Source organism: Drosophila mojavensis, unplaced genomic scaffold (assembly GCF_018153725.1).
Source record: "Drosophila mojavensis isolate 15081-1352.22 unplaced genomic scaffold, ASM1815372v1 contig_74, whole genome shotgun sequence".
In the NCBI taxonomy this organism is placed as follows: Eukaryota; Metazoa; Arthropoda; class Insecta; order Diptera; family Drosophilidae; genus Drosophila; species Drosophila mojavensis.
The window spans coordinates 6,128,544-6,152,799 of NW_025318899.1; the positions used below are offsets into that span (position 1 = coordinate 6,128,544).

Here is a 24,256-nt window from a genome sequence, read left to right on the forward strand (position 1 = left end):
TCAAATTCTTGGGGTGGCCTGAAAGTAAATGGTGCATCGATATCCCCAAGTTTAAAAAAATACACATGACGATATTATATTCGATATATAAAAGTACTGAAATAGTGTGTGACCGTATTGCAGAAAAAATACTTATTGATAGTGGAAGCATATCGTAAAATTAATACTCAGAGTATAAAAAGAAACAAACAGTTATAGCAGAGAACAAATTTAGAAACGAGTTCATCTATAAATTCCCAGCCTAAATTAAAAACGACCCTGGAACGAACATAATATACGCTAACCATCAATAAGTTAATACATCCAAATCCCTAATTCGCGCAATTTAATCGAACCGACCGTTGCAGATTTGTGTTATCTTAAGATCTCATTAGTACGGTGTCATTGAATTGCGGCATTACCAAGGCAATCTGGCACGGTCACACTGTACAGACGTGTCATTTGACGACTGCTGTAAATACATAAGTTTTTTAAATTCGCGGCATTTAATTGGTGCAATTAAGCGCTGTGCATTTTAACTGAGCCTAACTGAAAATCTTCCCTTCATTGGGATCCCGTATTTGCTTAAGTACCAGAGACGCGCGCAGTCAGCGAACTGCCAGCGTGCCAGAGCATCAGCTGGGGGGCCCATTAGAAAAAAAGACGACGACGACGACCACACCAAAACCCAAACTCCTCTGAGAGAAGAAGAAACTGCGCTGATTTTTGTAAATAATTAGAAGACCGGCGCTACTTTTCCAATGGCGGGTCAAAAGTTTCAATATGATGAGAGTGGCGGCACATTTTACTACTTTGTGTTATCGTTTTTGGCTCTTATATTGATACCAACAACGATTTACTATTGGCCACGTAAAAAGAAAGAAGGTTAGTTAATGCTGATTATAATCAGACTGCAGCTCTCTCTTTAAGTCAATGTGAGTGAGTGTAAGTCTGGGTGTGAATATGTGTGCATGTGTGTGTCAAGTGCTGCAAATGGACACGTTCCATTAAGTTATTCTAACAGTGACTTCCAATCGGCGCTTTACGCTGTCTGCGTGTTGGTGAAAGCTACAATAACAACAGCTTAAGCCAGCTCACTTCACAAATGGAACACACACACACGCAAACGTACACACATACATGCATGCCTTATTTTTGAAAGACAGACCAGGTAGAGAGGTAGAGAGAGCGCAAATGCTGCAGCGCTCTCCGCGATCTCAATGTTAGCAGCCATCTCGCTCTCACCGCATGTGATTCTAATCTTTGCACCCTTTTTCGCACAGATCTTAGCAAACTGAAAGAGGAATGCCAATGTCCCGACTGTCTAAAGAAGAAGATAATATTGGCCAATGCCGAACCTTATCGCACACTAAAATCGGTTGTCATTAAGCTGGCCATTGTGCTCGGCTGGGCGCTACTGCTGTTCCTCACATATCGCGTCTCACAGTTCGACTACGAGATGGCGAGCTTTGATCCCTTTGAGATCTTGAATGTGCCGCCGACAGCAACGCAAGCTGAGATCAAGAAGGCCTACTATAAGCTGTCGAAGGTCCTGCATCCTGATAAGGAGACGGGCGACGAGAAGTCATTTATGATGCTCAGCAAAGCGTATCAAGCGCTCACCGATGATGTGGCCAAGGAGAACTATGAGAAATATGGCAATCCCGATGGTCCGGGCGCCATGTCGTTTGGTATTGCCCTCCCCTCATGGATCGTTGAGAAGGAGAATAGCGTTTGGGTGTTGGGTCTCTATGGCCTAGTCTTTATGGTGGCCATGCCATCCGCAGTTGGCATTTGGTGGTATCGCTCCATACGTTTCAGCGGAGATAAAGTCCTATTGGATACTTCGCAAATGTATTTCTATTTCATACACAAAACACCGCACATGCTACTAAAACGTGCACTGATGGTGCTTGCAGCCAGTCTGGAGTTTGATAAGCGACACAATTCGCAGGTGGTCGAACGGCAGTCGGATAACGATGAGGTGCCAGCGGTACGTATTGAAGATTTGATTATAAAGGCTGATAAAGTGCTTTAAGAGAACTAACATAACTAAAGGTGTTAAGTAAATGTGCGGAGAACTGTTATGTTAAAGGCAGACTGTTAACAGTCGAAGCTCTTATCTTAGGTTATGCCTGTTAACAGCTGTAATGTAAGTGTTAGCAACAGCCGCAATATTAGTATTTATACATTTTACCTTTATACAACATTTTTAAATGATTTATTCATTAATGTTTTTCCTTTCTCTTACAGCTGATTAGGCAACTGCCTAATCTGAATGAAAAATGCAAAGAACATCCGCTGTGTCGCATGTATTCCATTAAAGCGCGTGCCATACTGCATGCCCATCTCTCACGTATTCCGTTGAACCCAGAGACACTAGAACGTGATCGTCAATTCATTGTGAAGAAGTGTCCGTATCTGGTACAGGAGATGGTCAGCTGTGTGCATCAGTTGGTCATGATGGCATATGCGCGTCGTGTGCCCCGTCTGCCCAGTATCGAGACCATCGAGAACTGCATGAAGATGTCCCCGATTATCATTCAGGGCCTCTGGGATTACAAGTCGCCGCTGCTGCAGTTGCCCCACCTAACCGAGGATCATTTGTATTTTATGAACAAGAAGCGCCATGTGAAGAATCTGCAACAATTCGCCCAGCTGAAGCCGGAGGAGAGTCGCATGCTGCTCAAGAATCTCTCAGACTTTGAATATGAGAATATTATGCGAGTGCTCGGCAAGATGCCTCTGATTGATTTCTCCATACGCTGCGAGGTGATCGACGATGAGAACACCAATGTGGTTACAGCGGGCGCAATTGTAACAGTGACTGTGACGCTGGAGCGAAAGGACATGAAGACGCTGTTCGGGGACACAAAGGTGCCGGAGAAACAGGGCATTAAGGACGATGCCAATGAGGAGGCGGCTGGCGATGATGATGAGGCAGGTGCTGCTGCTGCTGTTGTGCCCGTGAAGAAGCCTTCTGCTTGGTCAAAGTCGCGCAAGGGCGGCAAAGGCAAAGGCGGCAAGAAACCCGCCAACAATCAGAAGAAAAGGACGCAACCGAAGCAAACAGCCACAGCAGCAGCAGCAGCAGCTGCTTCTGTTTCAACTGTGTCCACAGCAGATGAGCAAACGGCCGCCAATTCGGAAGCCGAATCGGATGCCGGAGAGCACAGCGATGTGGAATCGGTACCCGCCTCTGGCAGCGAGGATGAGGATAAGCAGAATAAAAACAATTCCTCGCTGGATGACGACGACGATGAGGAGTGGGAGAGGCTGCAGGCGAAGTTGAATAAACGCGAACGCCTGGAGGGCAAGTCACGTATGTCGCACACAGTGCACTGTCCATTCTTTCCGGAAGAGAAGCAGGAGTACTGGTGGACATACATATGCGATCGCAAGTCGCGCACTCTGCTCACAGCGCCCTACCATGTCACAAATCTCGTCGAGAAGGAGGAGATACAGTTAAAGTTCACAGCGCCCCGTTGGCCAGGCGTCTACACCTTTACAGTTTGCCTGAGATCAGGTAAGTCGACAGTATATCCATATTATGGTTTCCATCATTTAAATCTCTTATCCCATTTCTATAGACTCGTATCTGGGTATGGATCAGCAACAGGAACTGAAATTGGATGTGCAGAAGGCGCCCGCACCACCCACAGATCACCCACAATGGGACTTGAGCGAATCGGAGCCGGAGCACAATGATCAGCAAGAGAATCTGAGCGACTATACAACAGATACATCCGATGAAGAGAATAGCGATTAGGCAACAATCACCCGAAAGAGCGAGAGTCAGTCAGGGAGTTGATCATGACATGAATCTACTGCAGCTACTTCAACTCATTCACCTCAATCTTGATCTGTTCAGCCACGTTCAATGAACGTGGCGAATGGCGATTAGAGTCAACAATCAACGACAATTTAATGAATAAAGAGCGAAAGTGAGCGCGAGTTGCTCATGACATGAATCTACTTCAGCTCCTACTTCAACTCATCCATTCTCCATTTTCCTCCAAATATTTTGATTTTGTTTTCCTTTCCCAAATCCATTTTTTAATAATTAGTAAATGCTTTTGAGTTGCGAAAAAAATTCGCATTTTTTAACTAGTTTTTGTAATTAAAAAAAAAAAAAAAAAAACAAAAGAAACATGGATAAAGAGCCCGAAACTAGAACGTAAATAAATAAGTAAAAAAAATAACTTCATTTTAATGTCTCTGTACTAAACATAATTATAAATGTACTGTATATTTAATTATTTGGATACAAAAAGAAAAACAAAGAACTATTCAAAAATTCTGAAAACGTTTTTTTTTTTTATTGAAATTGAAATTCCACATATTGGAATTTAATTTATATTATTTCTTAAAATAAAGACGAAATTGAAATTTCAATGAATGGAATTATAAAAATAAACACGAAAGAAAGTATATAAATTCAATTTTATAATTGACATTTTAATGAGTGGAAAAGAGAATATACAAAATTCAAATAAATCGAGAATATGACTTTTGTTTATTGCATCGCAGCAAGGAAATAAACACGAAATTATTTACATGACATTTTTTTTATTGAAATTTTAATAAGTGGAAAGTAAAATATACAAAAATATAAAATAAATGGAGAATTCAAATTCGTTTATTGCGCCGCAGCTTCGCGCTCTCGTTCTAAGAGCTGAGCCGAGGAATTATTCGTTTCGGCTGGAGCTGGAACTGGAACCGCTGCAGCTGGAGCTGCGGCTGCGGCTGCAGCTGCTGTTGTTGTCGCTGTCTGTGGGAGAAAGTTAGAAAATTTGTGTATTTAAAGCTGTTTTCTTAATAACTAATTTTTTTTTTATTACCCTTCACCAACTTTTATTATTATTAGTAATATATATTTCTTTTTAACTTTTTATTTACAATTCATGTTTATATGTGCTAATGTGTGTGTTTGTGTTTGTGCATATGTGTGCTCTCTAAGTGATGGACTACAGATGCAGATGCGATAGTGGTTCATTTGAAGTGAGTGCTTGCATTGGTTCATTTGGTGTGTGTGCGTGAGTTTGTGTGTGTTTGGTTCCAGCTCATCGTGTTCGTTCGTTGTGGTTCGTTTCAGTTTATGGGCAGCTTATGCACTAATTCTGTTACTCTCCTTCGCTTTCCTTTTCAGAAGATTTTGCTTCTTCGTCAGCTTTCGTTTCTTTATTTTCTTCTGTTCCTTCTTCAGCGTCGGCTTCTTTCTTTTCTGCTGTTCCTACTTCAGCATTGGGTTCTTTCTCCTCGTCTGTTGTTGATTCTTTAGGATTTTCTTTCTCTTCAGAGGATTCTTTAGTTTCTGCCTCATCTGCATTTACTTTAGTTTCTTCGGTGCTTTCTTCATTATTCTCTTCTAATTCATCTTTTTTCTCCTCTTCTTTTTCTACTTCTTTCTTTTCTTCATCATCCTGTTTCTCATCTTCTGTTTTGGTTTCATCTACTTTTGTTTCTTCTTTGGTATCATTTGTCTCTGCTTTCACCTCTTCAGTTTTTTCCTTATCTTCTTCCATTTCGTCAGCTTCTTCGGGCTCTTTAGACGTTTCGGCAGCTTCGTTTTTTGCGCTTTCTTGCGTTTCTAACTCAACGGTCTCTTCGACATTTTCTGTCTCTTCTTGCTTTTCTTCCACTGTATCTTTCTCTACACTTGATTTCTCTTCTGTTTCATCTTCATCTTTTTTCGACTCTTCCGTTTTCTCTTTAGTTTCGCCTTCAGACTTCTCTTCTGTTTCGTTTTCGGACTTCTCTTCTTCTGTTTTTTCTTCTTCAGACTTCTCTTCCTTTTCATCTTTATCTTCTTTCGACTCTTCTTTTGTCTCACCTTCCGCATCTTCCGCTTTCTCTGCCTTTTCTTCCGTGTTCTTACCTTCACCTTCACCCTCACCTTCATTCTCTTTTTTATCGTCTTCCTCTGCCTTCTCCTTCTGCTCATCTTCAGTTTTGTCTGCTTTTGGCATTAAAGGAATGTTAGAGTAATTAACATGCTGTGCATCCTTTATTTTACCTGTTGCTTCCTCCTTCTCTTCTTTCGATTCTGATTCGCCGTTACCTTCTTTAGCTTCGGTTACAGTCTGAGTTGTGTTTAGAATTTCGGATTTGGTGCATTGCATTCAAGAGTGAGTGTTTTGTATAGTTGTTGTTGCAGTGGGGATATGGTACAGGATGGTATAAATGGGAAAATATATTTACAAATATCATTAAGGATTCGCTAATACTCATTTAACAGCATTTGCTAAGCTTTATTTGCATTAGCATGCGAGATTAGCAGCTCGATAGCAGCTACTGTTAAAATTGACTACTGTTAACTTTGATTACTGTTAACTTCGTCTACTCTTTTCACATGCTAGAATTTTACAACATTCACGTTTTACCTTTTCTTCACTACTCTCTTCCTTTTTATCGTCTTCGTCGCCATCTTTATCTGTTTTCTCCTTATCCTCGCTCGTTTGTTCGCCATCTTCTGCCTTTTGTTTGATGTAAAGTGACGAGTTTTAACAATACAATTCCACTAATAACTTTCGCTGTTATTTAACATGCGCTGTTAAACAACTGTTAAGCGCTGACGCTAGCTGCTCTTGTTAGACTTTTAAACTTATTGTTTTAGTAAATACAAATATATTTAATTTCGTCTGTATTTTTTATTAAATATGTACTTATATATTCAGCGGATTTTTATGTTTTCGCATTAACATAACTCAGCCGCACAAATCGTACAGATAGTTTAGTTTTAATACACTCAATTAAAATTTAGTATTTAAATCAAATTGCAACTGAAATTTGCGTTATTATTTCGAATGTGTGTTAACAAAATGTTATCAATACAAATCTTGTTACATATACATACAAAAGTGTGTGAGTGTATTATTTTATAAATAAATTATATATATTTTTTTGATTAAACGTTGTAATTTCTTGCATTATGCATGTCATAAATATGTACGTGTATAAATATACATATAATGATAGTACCTTAACTTAAAGAACCGCAGTCGTGGTAATAGAAGCACATTTGCTAACAAAAAATTGATGTTTGCCGCCAAAGTTGCTGAAATGCTGTTAGATTACAGTTTAATGTTATTGCTGCTACTGTTAACATGGCTGGCTAGATTTGCTGATTGCATCGCGGCGTTAGTAATTAATTAAATGATGTTGCTTGATGTTAATGTTAATTTTTTTTTGTTTTGTTATTGTTGTCATTTTTGTTGCTTCTGTGCAGGCTTGTTGTTGCTGTTGTTGTTGTCGCTTCATAACAGTTAAAACAGAATAGTATAAATTGCTCAAAGCTCTCAAACCTCTGCCTTCTCCGCATTCGTGCCTTCCCCTTCGCCTTCCGCTGGAGCTATCTTTTCCTCATCTTCGGTCTTTTCGCCCTCTTTTGCCACGCCGTTCTCCTGCTTCAGCTCGATCTGAGCACTGCTCACAGCCGTTGTATCAGCGGGCGCCAGTTTGAGAAACACCTCCAGCGTATCAATCTCATTGGCCAAGTCGAAGGCATCATAATCGCCGCAGTATTCCTCGTCGTTGAAGATTTGCGGTGGCAATGGATGTCTGGGCTCTGGATCGCTGACTGTGCCGCCGCTGCTAGTTGATTTGTTCTGCATAAACTCCTTTTCGCTCTCCTTGCCGGGTTCTGTTATGTCAATGGTATCGTACTGAATGTTCTTGCTGTCCAAGATCATCAGAACTCGCTGTTGGCGCTTCTTCACCTAATGGAAATAGATCAAAATAATAAATCATTTTTAGTTCTGCTTTTATTTTGATAAGCCTCCAGCCCTGGTTTTCAACTGCCGGCAAGCCCACGCACATACACATGCACACACTATCTCTCACTCTCACTTCAATACACTTATCTCTGCTGTCTTGTAATTAATTTTTGATAAACTGTTGTTTTTATTTATTGTCTCCTCACTCACACACCCAAACAAATATGTCTTCATAATATATATTTGTGGCGCTGACACGTCTCAAGTCTACAAACAATAAACAACGGCATAAATATAAAACTTCGCTCTCTCTCGCACCCATATTAAGCGAACACTCCCGTTGTCTTTTTTTTTTTTTTTTTTTTGCACAATGGCCGTTGTTTTAGCACAAAGATGAGGCGAACAAAAAAAAAAGAGAGTCAAATACATGAATCATGCACACACACAAATATATTAACAAAGCCGTACCCACGCAAATAGACATACATACATATATGAAAAACTGTAATCAATGAATTCTTTTGCGCTTCACAGTACACACACAGACAATAAAATAAGCTTATATGGAAATGTTTGCGGTCATTGTGCTGCTTCTTGCCACCACCATCAAAACGTACGCACACTTGCATACGCCAATCAAAATACCCACTTGCTGTTCAGAGGGCGAACGCTAGAGAGATGACGTTTCGACTGTACGTACATACATACTACATATTCGCTCACTCTCACACGCACGCACACACACGCATTCTCAAGCGCAAACAAACGAGATGTGCAGTGCATAAAATAGAATATGCATTGCGGTATTTCTTTTTTATTTCGTCTATCACACTGCTAGGCAAGCATTCCATTAACATGACACTGACTCCTACTATTCAGTCACACATACAAATACGCACGAATACATATACATACATATATCTATGTGCATTTGTCATAATGTGTGCTTGCTTTTCAGCAGCCCCGCCCGCAAGGAAACTGAAATACTCACCTCCTTGTTGCCGGACATGCCGCTGACGTACACTTTCAATACCATTTTTGCAATTAAGTATGCGCTGTTTTGGTCTTTAATTTAAAGCTTTATAAAATATGCGACTTTCACGACGATCAAAAATATTTTTAGAACTTTCTTTGCTCTGCTCTCTGCTTTATGATTTGCCTGCTTTTGGCCCCTACCGTGGATACGTAATTATTTATTTATTATAATACACACGCACTGGGCAGATTGCTGACAAACGCTGTAAATTCGTTGGACAAGCGAATAAAAAATTGTTTACTATAAAAGTGTAAAAATATTTAATAATATTAATTGCACAAATTCACATCGAACTCTGCCTTTTTATGTCTACTTTTGTCGTTCGAAACAGTGTTACCGTACTAATGTAGGCTGAAAATGCACATTGTAAAACAAAAAATACTGACTTGAAATTTTCCCATTTTGCTTATTTAGATTCGAAAATTAGTTCGAATCCGATTAAATATATAATAAATTCATTTTATATATTAAAAGTATTCATAATGGATGAGTTCTACATATAGTTATTTCATTAATCCTCAAAGTCTGTATATTCAGATATTCAATGATGCTATTTTTCATACTTGAAAGCTGCGTACCAAACTTAAGCTATGGCGTCGGTGACAGGTCTGCATTTGTGATAACGGTGTGGAAATTATCGTTTTTCCATCGCAAGGCTCGCCTCTCTGTTCACGAATCGTCGTCACGCATGCATCGGTCGTCCATTTTTCGTAAGAGTTCGACAAAAAACTGAAAATTACATCGCAAAAAGACAGAAATTTCACAAATCATATCTATTATAAGAACTTTGAAACCGTAGCACAGTGCATTTCAGTGGCCTTTAAAATACTGCTCAACCCAATAAGCAATAGCAATATAAATTAGTTTTACAATTCAACTGCAACTGGGAAACGTTCGTGCGCGTATGTACAAAAAAAGTAAATAAAACGCGTGTGTGAAGTGGTGCAGAAATTGTAGCGGAAGCAACTATAAATCAATGTAAGTGCATTTGGGTGTGAGCAAATGCAAAAGCCAATTATTTTATGTTTCATTAATTAGTATCTAATGTGCTTTCGATAATGATATGCGTTGCTGCGACCATTTTTTAAAATTTCACGAAATCAAAATTCCAACTCACAGCTGCAAGTGTGTGTGACTATGCGTGAGAGCGAGACAACTACTGAGCACATAAGCTGCTGTCATTTTATTTTCTTTAAAACGATTTTTTTTTGTCGTTTTGGCATGGCGTTCGTCACGTAAAAAAGCACTAATCATTTATTATTAAAAAATCTTGAAAATACTGTAAATGATGACAGCAGGCAAATCGCGCAAGCACACACACATTCACATGCGATTTGAGTTCATTAACAGCTATAATGTGTGCGTGCATGCATGCATGTGTGTGGGGCAGTAGTAGTAGTGTCACAGAGCGTTGCTTTGTAAAAACAGCTGGTACAGCTCAAAGGATACGCATACGCGATATTGTTGTTGTACTTGTGCGTGATGCGTGAGAAACTGTTTGTTTGTGTGAGTGTGTTTGCTGGTGGTGGTTGACTCGTACCGCAGTTTATAGTTTAATTTTCTTTGCTCTTTTGAGCTCCTTGCATTGCTATGCACGCGTTGTTATTGTTGTTGTAGATGTAGTGCTGGAAAGTTGTTGTTGTCGGCCTGTGGCCTGTGGCTTGTACCGAACACTCCCTTTAATTGCGCATCGCTACTTCGTTTTCTTTTTAATTCTCTATTCGCAGGCAGCAGCTGCCAGCTCATAAATCGCTGCACCATTTTCTTTTATTCACTGTGCGTGCATGTGTGTCTATGGTGGTGTGTATCTCTGTGTGTGTGTGCGTCAGGTGAATCCTGTTTTCCTTGAAACCAGTTTCAAATTTCGAATTTCATTTCGCCTCAGTTGGCCGCTTCTCTAGTCTAATATTTCCTTTTCTCATCTTGTTCTCATTTACAGCGAACGCTTCCAACAACAAACCTGTGTGGCAATAAAAACAACAAAAATATATTTAATAAAAATAAAAATATATTAAGCAATTATCATATATATATATATATTTTAAAAATATATTTATACACCTATATATAAATAAAGAGTTAACATAGCTATGGCATGTGCAACACTTAAACGCGCCTTGGATTGGGAGTCGCTGAATCAGCGACCCACGAAACGTCGTCGCTGCAATCCTTTCGGACAATCTGGCAGTAATTCGCCATCGCGTAACGGCAACAGCAACAATAATGATGCAGCTAGCAGCAGCGGCAGCTCGACAACGCCCAGCAATCGCTTTGCCAAGGACAGCAATGAGCCAAGTCCATTCTCCGAGTCTGCCTTATCTAAGATGTCGCCAGGTGAGTATTTCGTTCAATATATATATATCAATTGTTCTATTATTATTATAATATCCCAACCTCTTGCAGACAAAATGGCCGAGAATTTGTGCAATGAAATCAAAAGACTGCACAAACGCAAACAATTGCCGATTACATCCAGTGCCCTAGAGCGAATGCAGGACTCGGAATCGAGCGGCTCTGAAATGGGACCGGAGAGTCCGCATCGGCCGGACAGCCCGCCGAGTCACTTGATGATGCGCCATCATGGAGAGAAGGCATTGTTCACATTCAAACAGGTGCAGCTTATATGCGAGGGCATGATCAAGGAGAGAGAGGATCAACTGCGCGAACGTTACGAATCCGTGCTGACCACCAAATTGGCTGAGCAATATGATGCGTTTGTCAAATTCACATACGATCAGATCCAGCGTCGTTACGAGGCAGCGCCCAGCTGTAAGTCGTATATACTATATGCAAAACTATACTATAAAATTGGATATATTTTCAGATTTGTCGTAAGGCAGCCTAAATTCTCACTACGATCTTATGTGGCGGTTTTTCCAGCCGGCGCGACAGCAACAGTAGCAACAGCAAATGCTAAAAGATAAAAAACAACATAGAAGCCCTCATTTAAAAACAAAAACAAAAAACAAAAAAATATTTAAAAACTGCATTGTGTTTATTATATATTTTGAAATATAAAAAGAGTTATAGTTTAAAACTAGATTAACATATATAAAAAAATGAAACAAAACAAAAGATTGTATTGGAACATCAACAACAAAAGGGAAGTAATACTTTAAAGCTTAAAACGCAAAACAAACAGCAAACAAAAGAAAATAACTTGTTACACTTACGTTTTCACATAACGAGAATTCTAAATAAAAATGACAAATATCTATATAGTATGTATGAAACAAGAATAACTATATAGTAAACACATTGCAAATGGTGCAACAAACACGTCTAAAAAAAAATATTAAAAAAAATAAACAAATTACACAATTCAATGAAACCTCAACAGTAGCTTCGTACATATATAAAGCAAAAACAAAAACTAAATAAAAAGCAAAAAAAAATATATATATATGTTAGGTACATAGCATATAAGGCATAATTGTAAAAGGTATCAAAACTATATTGTATTTCAAAATAGCAATGAGAAAAGAGATGACAAAACTAACTAACTAACTTTCATAGTTTATTTTTGCATAATCATTTTCCTAAGCGAGTGAAACAGCAAACTGTATAAAAGATGAACGATAAATAAGTTTATATACAAATCCTTTGTTTTTTTTTTCTTTGTTAATCTGTTTCTTCCTTTGATGTACATTTTGCTAAGTAATGAAAACGTAGACAAAAGTTTATTAAATTCGTTTGCAAACTTTAATTTACTTTAAAAATGTTAAACAACAATAAGAAAAAGGAAAATTTATAATTTAAGTAAAACTTGAACACGCTTTCGTACATATGTATATGTACACTTGCTTGAGACGTTTCATGTTCATTATAAATATTTTTCACTTGATATACACACATGCATATATATTTTTCAATTGCCGCGATCATACATACTTTACATTAGTAATTTAAACTTAATATTAGTAAAGAAATGCCATTTTTATATTAAAATAAAAAACAGCGATGAATTGAGGAAATGAAAAGTTGGTTTTTAATTTAATTACATTCATTTTCTTTGAATGAAAAAAAAGTATATTTCAAAATCTACTTTGGCGCACATTTAAAATTAACAGCAGCGTGAAGTTGGCTGCGCACTTGTGGCACTTGATGTGGGCTGTATTGCAACAGTATATACGCGACAAAGTAAATACGAAATAAAAAACGTTTATTTTTTATTTAACTAAAACTGATAAAATATTTTCAAAAGCCAATTTGCGCGCATTTTGTACTTGTTTCACAGATTGTGGATTCCACAGTCTACTTAATGTTGGCTGTGCGCAGAGTTGAGACACGTAAAGTTGGCCGCAGAAAACTCTTAACAGCATCGCTTAGCAGCTAACATGGTTATGTTAACAGTCAGTAAAGAAAAAGAAAAACAAGCAGTCGCTGGAATTTCGAGAGCAAGTAAAAATTGAACGTGTGATTTCTTAAACAATAAGTGTTTATACATAATATTATGTGTCGGTGAATATTCGAACCGGGATCAGCACCTGACAGAGCTAACAATGCAGCACTCGCGATACCTACTAGACAAAGCTAACCAGATTTATTGAATCTCCCTTACAAAAAATACAAAGTTAAAAAAAAAGAATATATAAAGAGAGAGAGAGTGAGAGAGAGGGAAAAGAAAGCTAAACAATGTGCGATGTTGACGGTGAAATTTGTTGCGAGTCTGTGACTCAGCATGCGGTGCAAACTTCACCGCTGACTGCAAAAGTCGCCAGTGCTGAAGCCCAAACAGAAGTTCCTTTCCACGAATTGAAATACACGAATCAAAGCCTGCAGATTAAGTCGATACCTGATTGGAAGGTGGAGGAAGTGCAGCAGTGGAGCTGTCTGGAGCAGTTCTCGCAAGAGATGCGCCTGTGTTTGCGTGCCGAGGAATTCGATGGTCAGGTGCTGCTTGCCCTAACGGAGGAGGATGTCCGCGACTTGCGCTACAAATTGGCCTACAAACTGACTTTCGGTGAGATGAAGCGGTTTTGGCAAACGGTCTTCCATCTGCAATATCAGTGGCAACAGCAGCAGGATCAGCAGCTGCTGCACGAACAGCAGCTAAAGCTGCAATCGAATGGTGCACTGAGCACCACCACGTTGCCTCTGATGCTGGGCATCTCCAGCCATTTGGCGCAGTCGTCGCGTGGAAATGTTTTCATTACCGCGCCTGTTGTCGCGCCCCCGCCGGAATCCTGTCCATGCCCCTCGGTGCGCGATCGCGGCAGCAGCTTTTCCATGTCAGATACACTCCAGGGCAAAAACAAGCGTTGTGTATCGCCCGAATATTTTAAGACGGCAATCAGCTTAGGTGAGCATACGAAAGGGTGGGGCGGGGGCTGAAAGAGATGTAATGGGGGTCAATGGGGGTCTTATCGGTCAGTTGGCCAATTGGAAATAACCTTGAAATAATGACAAATCTTTATCTAATTTTATTACGATTGAGTTTACATTAGATATGCATATGTGCGTATGTGTGGGTGTGCGTACATTATCAAATTTAGCTACAGCTTTATTATGCCAGTGACGCGCGCTCTACTGTTATTTTAGTATTTGGAGGTTAAGCGTACATACATACATATGTATGTATGTAAATACATGCCTCTCTCTCCCACTTAAGTTCCCTAGCGCATGTTGTGGAATTTAATTTTTGTTTAGTTTTTGTGTAACTTTGCGTGCACGTAATTTTTAAATATTATGCTCTAACATTTAATTGTGGGCATAGAAACTTTGGCAAGCGATTCGTTAAGTTATTCTAAATTTAATCGCTAGCATATTTTTTGTTATAAAATGTTGCGTGGAATTGCTTACAATACGATGCCCATATTATGTGACTGCTTCAATTTAAAATACATATGTATGTAGATAATTATCGTTAAAAATTCAGTTGATCTTATATTTTGATTAAAAAAACACATTTCTGTATAATTAACAGTTGCCTAAAATTGTTTACAGTGGTCTACCAATATTAGGTGCCTCGTTGATTGAACAAGGTATATTACATATATCCATATAACAGTCTACAGTAGTGTACACATATAAAGTGTCCAGTTCAACTAATTCTTAACAACTGCTTTGAATTGTTTACACTACTGTGCCCAGATTAAGTGACTAACTCAATTTCGAGCAATTGCGCCGAATTAGGTAGCTGTTTGGCTTTTCTGCTGAATTTATTTATGTTTCTGATCAATTTTATATTTTGTTTCGATTCCCTTGAATTGTTCCTACTGCTCCATATTAAGTGGCTGGCTCGATTTCTTTGTTATATAATTGCCTTTATTCCACTTGACATTTCCATTATAGCTACTACATATAACAGTTTACAGTGCTTACAGTAGTGTACACATATAAAGTGTCCACTTCAATTCTTAATATTAAATTGTTTACACCACTGTGCCCATATTAAAATTCAAATAGCTGCGTCGAATTGGGTGTCTTTTCTACTGAAGTTATACTCCATTTTCGTTCTAAGCTAAACAAAGTATTATTAGTCTGATTGTTCACTGTTAAGCAGAACTCTATTTCATTTATTTATTTTGCAGGCTATTCATTTGTGGTCACATGGATAACATCGTTTGTAATGGTGATAGTGCACGAGCGTGTACCCGATATGAAGCGTTATCCCCCGCTGCCGGATATATTCCTCGACAATGTGCCCCACATACCGTGGGCGTTCAATATGTGTGAGATTACTGGCACGCTTTTATTTACAATTTGGCTGTTTGTGCTGATCTTTCACAAGTATCGCATGGTTCTGCTGCGGCGTTTCTTTGCACTGGCTGGCACTGTATTCCTGCTGCGTTGCGTCACGATGCTGATTACGTCGCTAAGTGTGCCCGGCACCCATTTGCAGTGCAATCAAAAGGACTTTGCCATCGACGATCCCAATGTGGATGTCTTTGGGGCTCTGGTCATACGCATGACGAGAGCCTATCGCATCTGGAGCGGCTTGGGCATGTCCATACAGGGTGTACGCACCTGTGGAGATTATATGTTCAGTGGGCATACGGTGGCCTTGACGTTGCTTAACTTCTTTATCACTGAGTGTGAGTATTGAGTATTCATTTAATCTAATCAAGAAATAATTTATATCGACTTTTCCTCTTTAGATACCCCGCGTAACCTCTACTTTCTCCACACGCTGACCTGGCTATTGAATATGTTTGGCATCTTCTTCATACTGGCTGCCCACGAGCATTATTCGATTGATGTGTTTGTTGCCTTCTATATCACTTCACGTCTATTTCTCTACTATCATACGCTGTCCAACAATCGGGCAAGTATTTTAATATTTAGTCAATGGATTGTTCGATCTAACATAAATAAATTTTCTAATAGGCTCTCATGCAAAGTGATTCGACGCGGACACGGATCTGGTTTCCCATGTTCAGTTATTTCGAGAATTCCGTGGATGGCATCATTCCGAATGAATTCGATACGACCAGCTCGCTTATTGACTCGCTGGTCCAACAAGTAATTCGCATTAAAGATCATATCGCTCTCATTCTCAATCGAATTTGGTTGGCCCGCACATTCTCAACATCGTCGATTAATATGTTTGAGAACTCCGACCACGATACACGAAATCATTTTCCGTCAAAACCAACCAGTAATTTGCAATTGCGTATCAGCTCTACGCCCGTTTTGGGCAATGCATCAAAACAGCAGATGAAGCCGTCAACGGCCGATGCGAACGTTAGCCCATTTACCAGTGCGGCGAACGATCTGCGGAATCACCTGTCCGAGAAGAAGGTGCTCTGATTGCGTCTTCCAACAAACAGCAGCTGTTTAATGAAAGAGCAAATCGGATTGCAGAAAAACAATGCAAGCATATATATATATATATATATATATATATATATATATATATATATATATATATATATATATATATATATATATACTCACAGACACACAGACATAAACACAAATTCACACCGACTGATAATTTGTACTCTTTAAAAATTAATTTCTACATCTTTCCAATTGCAGCAGTCCCTGTAACTGTATTATCAATATATGTATGTACATATATATATATATATATAAATGTATATATGTATGTATATATGTGTGTACCACTAGTAGTGCCTTTTCGGGTAGTCTCAACGCTCTCCATTCTCTTTTAGGTAAATAACTTTTAGTTAACAAAACTGGATTAATGTGCAAATCAATTGCATGAAATTGCGCTATGAAATGTACCAATTGATTCTTTGATCATATTCCTCATTCCGCTCACTTTAGTTTTATTATTGAAGACTATTTAATGCATTATTATGTAATTATAAGCATGTACAACATCTATAAGTTATTTAGTCATAAGTTACAAAGTTTCTGTTGAACGCACAAAATTCAATAAATCAAAATTTAAGTGATATAATTATGTAGATGTTTTTATTTTGTTGCCTAGGTATAATTTGAGTTTCGGTTATTTGGCGCGCTGCAAAACAAATTCCAATTAGCAAATACTGATTTATTTGCAAATATCTGGTCACACATCACAAATGTTTTTATTAGAGATGCGTGATTCGCACATGCCAAAACGGTCACGAAATGTGGAACATGTGCTTTTTATTATTATCATTTTAATCACAAGAGTATATAGTAGTTCAAAAAAAGATTATACGATTTTCTTTTTAAATTGTAAGTAAGCTAAGAAATATATTAAATGCTCAAGTTTCTAAATAAATGTAATCAATATAACAATACGTACAATTTTTTAAATAATGATGAGTGCTATATCAGTTGGCATATCGCATCACGAGCTGTAATCGATAGTTTCCGCGGAATGTCACTGGCGATTGCTACTTCTTCCAAGCGTCGGCGTCATATTGTTAGCGGTTAACGCCAAATAATTCTCGTGTGAATTTTGGCAGCTCTTATTTTGCCCACACAGAATATGAAGAAAGTCAAACCACTATTGCATGATCATTTAATAACAAATCGAGTGAAGCAGGTAATGTGCACATACATTACTGTCTGTCGCTAACTGTTTAACGTCAGACAACCGGCAAACAAAAAAAAAAAAAAAAAAAAATCGCAAAAGCAAGGTTAGATTCTGACAGACGTCTGCAATTATTAAATGTAGATTTTTCTCTTGCGTTGCTCGCATTTCTAGTATTTGGAAGACCACATTGACGAGACATATTTGGATGTGAAGCAGATGACCAAAGAGTTGATGCGCAAATATCCCGAGTATTCGCGTCGCAAATTTGGACCATTCAGACAACTGGTGCATCAAGGTAAATATTAAAGTAAATATTACAAACGTCTCTGCGCATGACGGACAGACGAGGGCAATGTAACAAATGTTAATTGGCCAGTATTATTATATTCTGTTTTTGGGGTAGGTTCCAAAGTAGGGTGAGCTGTCTGGCCAGCATGCTGCACTGCACGTATTTCACCAGGGCGTCCGAAAAGACGGCTTCTAAACAGTTAGACTGCGGTTTCTGTAAATCGATGCATATTTGCTTTGCTATTAAGCATGCGATATAGATAATGTTTAAGTATTGTAATAATCTTTCTTATTTAGAATCGAGTTCATAATTATCTGCTACTATACTACTATTATTAGTATACTACTATTTAGCCATTTGGTAAATCATTTACTCGGCTTTTCGCTTTTCAGCTTTTTCCATTGTTTCCGAAAGCTATAACTTAGATAAGGCCAGCAGTTCTGAAGAAGAGGAATACTATCTATCAGACGAACCAGAGACGCCCAACAACAGCGTCATGAACAATATAATGCAGGGATTGTACACCCAGAATCAGTCACAAGTTCGCAGAGCTTCACAAACTCCAAAGCCAAGCAATGAGCCCATTGACATTTCCAGCGGTGATGAGAACGATGATGAATCCAGAAGTCCATCAAATGGTGCTGGCAGCTTGGCTGGTGGTGCCACGGTTATAGCGCCAGTCAAAGCGCTCAAACGACCCATGGATCAGAGTCAGACTGCGGCAGCAGTGCTGGCCAAGAAGGGTAAGAATCAACAATAGTGCGAGCACTCTAACTTATGCCTTAATAGGTAAAACATCTCTATTTGACTTGCTTGCAGGGGTGCGACAGGATAACCTAACTGGCGGCAATAGCGGAGCTAATCAAATGCCGTCGAAGAAATGTGAGCAGGTTTTAGAGATAATTAATTGCTAGTTCTATATTAAATGACTACTGTCTGGTCTTTCAGATGTGGCCAATCTTGGCAAAGGCAATTGCGACGCTGGATCCAGCAAGGAGCCATCTCATCATGGACCCTCGCATGGCTATCAACAGCACCAACAGTTTTCACAGCAGCAACAGCAGCAACAACAACATCATCATCAGCAGCAGATGCGTATTCGCAAATACAAAAAGGAATTGGATGTGACACGCATCACAGAGAGTTTCCGTGATATTGGTGGCATGGATGGCACACTGAAAGAGCTATGCGAAATGCTTATACATATCAAATCACCGGAGTTCTATTTCCAATTGGGTTTGCTGCCATCGCGTGGCCTCCTGCTGCACGGACCGCCGGGCTGTGGCAAAACCTATTTAGCGCGTGCCATTGCGGGCGTACGTATATATCATTTAATCATGAATTTATGTACTATAATATATATATTACTATATCAATCTAGCAATTAAAAATGCCGTTGCTTGAGGTGCCGGCCACGGAGTTGATTGGAGGCATTTCTGGTGAATCGGAGGAGCGTATACGTGATGTCTTCGAGCAGGCAATTGATAATTCACCATGTGTGCTCTTCATTGATGAAATCGATGCCATTGCGGGCAATCGTCAGTGGGCATCCAAGGATATGGAGCGACGAATTGTCTCACAGCTCATCACCAGCTTGGATCAGCTAAAGAGTACTGAATTCGGACAATCAGTTGTTGTTATTGCTGCCACAACACGGCCGGACACATTGGATCCGGGTCTGCGTCGCATTGGACGCTTCGACCATGAAATCGCCATACACATACCATCGCGCAAAGAACGACGTGAAATCTTGCGCATACAGTGCGAGGGTTTGTCCGTTGACCCGAAGCTGAACTATGATAAAATTGCTGAACTAACGCCTGGCTATGTGGGCGCTGATCTGTTGGCTTTGGTCTCGCGTGCCGCCACAATCGCTGTGAAACGACGATCGATGAAGAAGTTTCGTGAGCTGCATGCAGCTAATGAAATGAATATGACAACGGTTACGCTAGACGACGATGAGACCGTTGAGCCGGAGAAGGAGAAGGAGAAGCCAGCAGAGGCTGAGAAGCCAACAGATGCTGAGAAGCCAGCTGATGCGGAGAAGACGGGCGGGGAAGCAGAAAAGCCAAAGTCGGATAAAGAAAATGCAGAAGCCATAAATGGTGAGAAGGCCAATGAAGATGATTCCATGGATGTGGACGAGAAGGAAACTGATGCGTCAGCTGAAAAAGCCGAATCTGAAACCAAGCAGCAAGTCGAAACGCCAGACAAGTCGCCTGCTGAGCTCGAAGAGTTCTACGAGCCAACGTTGGCTGAGTTGACAAATTTCTTGGACAATCCGCCAGAGGAATTTGCCGATCCGAACTTCTGTCTGACTTTAGATGATTTCATGGCCGCTGTTAAGCTCATACAACCTTCCGCCAAACGCGAAGGTTTCATCACTGTGCCGGACACCACATGGGAGGATATTGGCTCGCTGCATGACATACGCGAGGAACTGAAGCTAGCTGTGCTGGCGCCTGTAAAGTATCCCGATATGTTAGTACGCCTCGGCCTGGAGGCGCCCTCCGGCGTGCTGCTCTGCGGACCACCAGGCTGTGGCAAGACGTTGTTAGCCAAGGCCATAGCCAATGAGGCGGGCATTAACTTTATATCCGTTAAGGGGCCTGAACTCATGAACATGGTAAGTGAGCTGACTTTAAACAAGTCCCAATTTGCGTGGCTAAACTCAAATCTTAATTTGATTTTAGTATGTGGGCGAGAGCGAGCGTGCAGTGCGCGCTTGTTTCCAACGTGCTCGCAACTCGTCGCCCTGTGTGATCTTCTTCGATGAGTTCGATTCGCTGTGCCCCAAGCGGTCGGACGGAGGCGATGGCAACAATTCCGGCACCCGCATTGTCAATCAGCTGCTCACGGAAATGGATGGAGTGGAGGAGCGCAAAGGTGTCTATATACTGGCTGCTACCAATCGACCGGATATCATAGATCCGGCTATTTTGCGTCCGGGTCGTTTAGACACCATACTCTATGTGGGCTTGCCGCAAGAGCAGGAGCGTGTGGATATATTGAAAGCTACCACGAAGGTGAGCAGAGATTGGAATTAGATTCTTGACTATATTTACTAATAGAAGACCCTTTTGTACACATATAGAATGGCAAGCGTCCAGTGCTGGCGGATGATGTGAATCTGGAGGCGTTGGCTGCCAAAACAGATGGCTATACGGGCGCCGATTTGGCCGGACTGGTCAAACAGGCGTCCATGTTCGCGCTGCGCCAATCGCTGAACAGCGGCAACACCACAGTGGACGATCTGTGCGTGCGCCAACAGCATTTCGAGGAGGCACTCAAGCAGCTGCGTCCCTCGGTTAGCGAGCAGGTAAGCATAGCATAGCTTTAACCAGCTGGGATATACTCATTGATTAAAATGTTTCCTATTGCCTCTCAACAGGATCGCAAGGTGTATGAGAAGCTGCGTCAGAAGTATGCTGCACCGCGTATGCCTTCTTTTGAGACCAAATGAATATCTCAATTAGTGACTCACACACACACACACACTGTTGTACTAGTATTTAAGCAATCACACACAGGCAGCAATCGCGGAGATTGCATGCATATTCCTCATTTGATTTACAATGTACAAAAACCAAGTTATACATATATACATGCATACACCCATACATCAACCTACACACTACACACTACACTACAACCTACTAAGCACACATACAGAATAAAAATGCCCAAGCGAACTCAACTTTGGGACCAAGCCCAAGCCGTTTGTATATAAACTCGTTATAAACATGTACTACACACGCACGCACACACACACAGACGACGGTAAGGATAAGGATAATCCTCTAGGATGGTCCATCGCCCTGGCCGCGACGTATTCGTACCGGCGCCGTTAGCGATCGCGGCGGCATCTGGGCGGCGTCCATGTGACGCTGCTGCAGTTCGAGTATTTCGGCGTGCTGTGTTAGTAGTGAGCGTTTGGAGCGTTTTCTGCTCTTCTTCTTGAGTGATTTCTTCTTGGTGTCACTGGCGTGGCTAGCATTCGTATCGCCGGTGCCGGAAGTGCTGTGAGCAGCCGGCGGCCTGGGCGCCACCGGCTCTTCGTCTCGCTTGATGCTCTGCCTCAAATCGAAGGCGCTCTTGCACATCTCACGTATGCCGAACCAGCTCTCGTGGCCAATCTGGCTGATCATCTCAACGGGCGGCTGGAAGCCCAGCTCGCGTGAGGGCAGCTCCATGACCAGCGCCAGTGGCGCCTTCAACACACCGTACACGTAGTCCACAACGGAGCCGGCAATGGTGCGTTTGGTCAGGCAGCTAATGCTGCCCGTACGATATTCCCGGCCATTGTACGTCTTGATGGCCGTCCGTCCAGTGGTGGCCAGCGTGTGGAGCTCACGCCAGTGATATGGAGCCTCGCGGCAATAGCCCCATGGATACATGATGCTCTGGCCATACGAGTGCAGCGAGAGAAAGAACAACAGATTGGGCGCCAGGGTATCGAGGATGTTGCGCATGGCGCGTGTCTCCGGCTCGGAGAACGGACGTTCGCCTTTGTATGTATTGCGGTTGGTTCTCACGGGTCCGCACTCCCAGAATATGTCGTAATTGCGATTGCAGTCGGCGCCCACAATTTTGGTCGATTTCTGTGGACGGCGATTCTTACGCCAATTACGATTCTGTGGGGGGAGTAAGGATGGATGAGGATGGAGAAGCTGATTGATAATGCTGGAGAGGCTAAGACTCCTACCTTCGTCCGCGAATACTCGTAGCCATCGGGATTCACGAGCGGCACAATGATGAAGCGCAGATTTCGCAGCACTTCGATGTTGCGCGTGTATCGCTCCGTCAGCTGGTAGATGCAATTGAGGCAGGTGCTAACCGTAATCCACTCCCGGGCATGGGTGCCGGCCTCAATGAAAATGATGTTGCGATTCTTGTCGCCGGGCAATACGAGGGGCCCCTTCGCTCCCGTACTTCTGTGGACGTCCGCCATCTTGGCCGCCTGCAGACGCATCACGGACGACAGCTCCACATTATCCGGATTATTCCAATTGATCTCTAGGGCGCGCACCTCTCGCCGCTCGTGCGTCAAGCCCAGCGTGTAGAGCTTCACGAAATTGGAGTACTTGTGCACAATGTATTCCAAATACTGATTGATCTGATTGTACTCCAGATAGGTGTGCAGCACATCCGGCCGGGGTATGATCACACGGCGTGCATTGTGAGGGGGCACCGGCACCTGGGTTACCCTCGGACCGGCGCGTGCCTTCTTCTTGGCGCGTTTCGTAGTGTTTTGCATTTCCAATTTATGTTGGGTGTGGATGGGTGGGATTTGGATATGATAAAAATTAGTTATGAATGTGTCAAGTACATAAATGTTGAGTGTTGCAAGAGTGGTCGGGAAACTAAACTATATAAGCACTAAAAATTTGTAAATAAACGAGTGTAGACACAGAAATACAAAAAGAACTGTGATTCGAATACGGAATTTGTCGATGTTGAAACACTTTTCCGCCTGGCTGGCCAAGGCCTGCTGGAAGGCGGACGAACAAACGAACGAGCAAACAAACAGAAAGAAAAGGGAAAATTTCTATAGAAATCGGAAATCGGAAATCGTACCTCCTGCAGCAGCTGCTCGACAAGGACGAGACGTGCGAGTCCTTTGGGCCCAACAGCCATTGTGTGACCCTAACGGACTGCCAGCCAGAGTTTTTATCAAACGATGCACTGGAAATAGTGCCACAGCCACATCCACATCCATATCGTGGGCGTTTGCTAAATTGGAGCAGCGACAACGTTTAATAAGTTGGGCACGGCAGAGTTTGTTGTTGTAATGCGGAATTGGATTTGTATATCCTGCTTGTATATCCTGGCTGCATTTGGCAGTCGCTGCCACAGAAACGCAAATATGCTAAATGTCAGACAACATAGCGACAGAGACAGAGACAGAGCAAGAGCGAGAGTGAGAGAGAGAGAGAGAGATAGATGGTAAGTGGGTGGCCAAAAGCGCAGGCACGAGCTATGCAAATAAACAAGGCCTACAGCTCCACAACTGGCGTGTCGTTCCGGAAACGGAGCAACGTAGCAGCAGCATATGCCCCATGGATCGAGCCTAGCGAATGCGAATTAAAGCATTTCTGACTACAAAAATCATTTTCCAGATTGCCTCTAAATAACACTGGACTACATGAGAAATTACCTGGAAAGTTCATAATGCAGAATAGCGGTAGAGTTGGAAATATCCGACTCGGTTATATCCAGACTGTTGCAGTTAATTATAAAAATCTCCTATATATGATTTGATTTATGAAGCTATATAACTATGCAGAATTTTCTTGAAT

At 41.2% G+C, this 24,256-nt stretch overlaps 6 protein-coding genes across 10 annotated transcripts; 4 read left to right on the plus strand and 2 right to left on the minus strand.

The window, feature by feature from the left end:
• The first annotated feature begins 175 nt into the window (after window positions 1-175).
• Window positions 176-4,276, plus strand: LOC6581551 (translocation protein SEC63 homolog). The gene is made up of 4 exons (XM_002007243.4): window positions 176-864; window positions 1,263-1,972; window positions 2,233-3,505; window positions 3,570-4,276. The coding sequence occupies exons 1-4, from the start codon at window positions 741-743 to the stop codon at window positions 3,746-3,748; spliced, it is 2,286 nt and encodes a 761-aa protein (XP_002007279.1). The 5' UTR covers window positions 176-740; the 3' UTR covers window positions 3,749-4,276.
• A 255-nt stretch (window positions 4,277-4,531) lies between these two features.
• Window positions 4,532-9,084, minus strand: LOC6581553 (SH3 domain-binding glutamic acid-rich protein homolog). 4 transcript variants are annotated; one of them, XM_032731637.2, is made up of 5 exons: window positions 8,686-9,084; window positions 7,284-7,697; window positions 6,363-6,455; window positions 5,996-6,062; window positions 4,899-5,935 (listed from the first exon to the last, which is right to left on the minus strand). In XM_032731637.2, the coding sequence occupies exons 1-5, from the start codon at window positions 8,728-8,730 to the stop codon at window positions 5,103-5,105; spliced, it is 1,452 nt and encodes a 483-aa protein (XP_032587528.1). In that variant the 5' UTR covers window positions 8,731-9,084; the 3' UTR covers window positions 4,899-5,102. The 4 variants fall into 4 exon arrangements, with proteins under 4 accessions (XP_032587529.1, XP_032587527.1, XP_032587528.1 ...); XM_002007245.4 differs by having other exon boundaries at window positions 4,899-5,938; XM_032731638.2 differs by lacking the exons at window positions 4,899-5,935; window positions 5,996-6,062 and adding an exon at window positions 4,532-4,750 and having other exon boundaries at window positions 8,686-9,078.
• A 289-nt stretch (window positions 9,085-9,373) lies between these two features.
• Window positions 9,374-12,704, plus strand: LOC6581554 (akirin). Its single transcript, XM_002007246.4, has 4 exons — window positions 9,374-9,708; window positions 10,670-11,064; window positions 11,134-11,499; window positions 11,555-12,704. Exons 2-4 carry the CDS (start codon window positions 10,821-10,823, stop codon window positions 11,563-11,565), a joined length of 621 nt encoding a protein of 206 aa, XP_002007282.1. The 5' UTR covers window positions 9,374-9,708; window positions 10,670-10,820; the 3' UTR covers window positions 11,566-12,704.
• A 366-nt stretch (window positions 12,705-13,070) lies between these two features.
• On the plus strand, window positions 13,071-17,101 carry LOC6581555 (sphingomyelin synthase-related 1). Its single transcript, XM_002007247.4, has 4 exons — window positions 13,071-14,032; window positions 15,264-15,767; window positions 15,831-15,997; window positions 16,060-17,101. The coding sequence occupies exons 1-4, from the start codon at window positions 13,366-13,368 to the stop codon at window positions 16,480-16,482; spliced, it is 1,761 nt and encodes a 586-aa protein (XP_002007283.1). The 5' UTR covers window positions 13,071-13,365; the 3' UTR covers window positions 16,483-17,101.
• A 408-nt stretch (window positions 17,102-17,509) lies between these two features.
• Window positions 17,510-21,672, plus strand: LOC6581556 (nuclear valosin-containing protein-like). Of its 2 annotated transcripts, none has more exons than XM_044009612.1 (9): window positions 17,510-17,677; window positions 17,840-17,963; window positions 18,350-18,700; window positions 18,747-18,839; window positions 18,906-19,273; window positions 19,339-20,583; window positions 20,651-20,983; window positions 21,052-21,276; window positions 21,349-21,672. In XM_044009612.1, exons 1-9 carry the CDS (start codon window positions 17,621-17,623, stop codon window positions 21,418-21,420), a joined length of 2,868 nt encoding a protein of 955 aa, XP_043865547.1. In that variant the 5' UTR covers window positions 17,510-17,620; the 3' UTR covers window positions 21,421-21,672. The 2 variants fall into 2 exon arrangements, with proteins under 2 accessions (XP_043865547.1, XP_002007284.4); XM_002007248.4 differs by having other exon boundaries at window positions 17,511-17,677; window positions 18,777-18,839.
• Window positions 21,651-23,446, minus strand: LOC122757470 (carboxypeptidase B). The gene is made up of 2 exons (XM_044009619.1): window positions 22,663-23,446; window positions 21,651-22,591 (listed from the first exon to the last, which is right to left on the minus strand). Exons 1-2 carry the CDS (start codon window positions 23,212-23,214, stop codon window positions 21,758-21,760), a joined length of 1,386 nt encoding a protein of 461 aa, XP_043865554.1. The 5' UTR covers window positions 23,215-23,446; the 3' UTR covers window positions 21,651-21,757.
• Window positions 23,447-24,256: the final 810 nt, after the last annotated feature.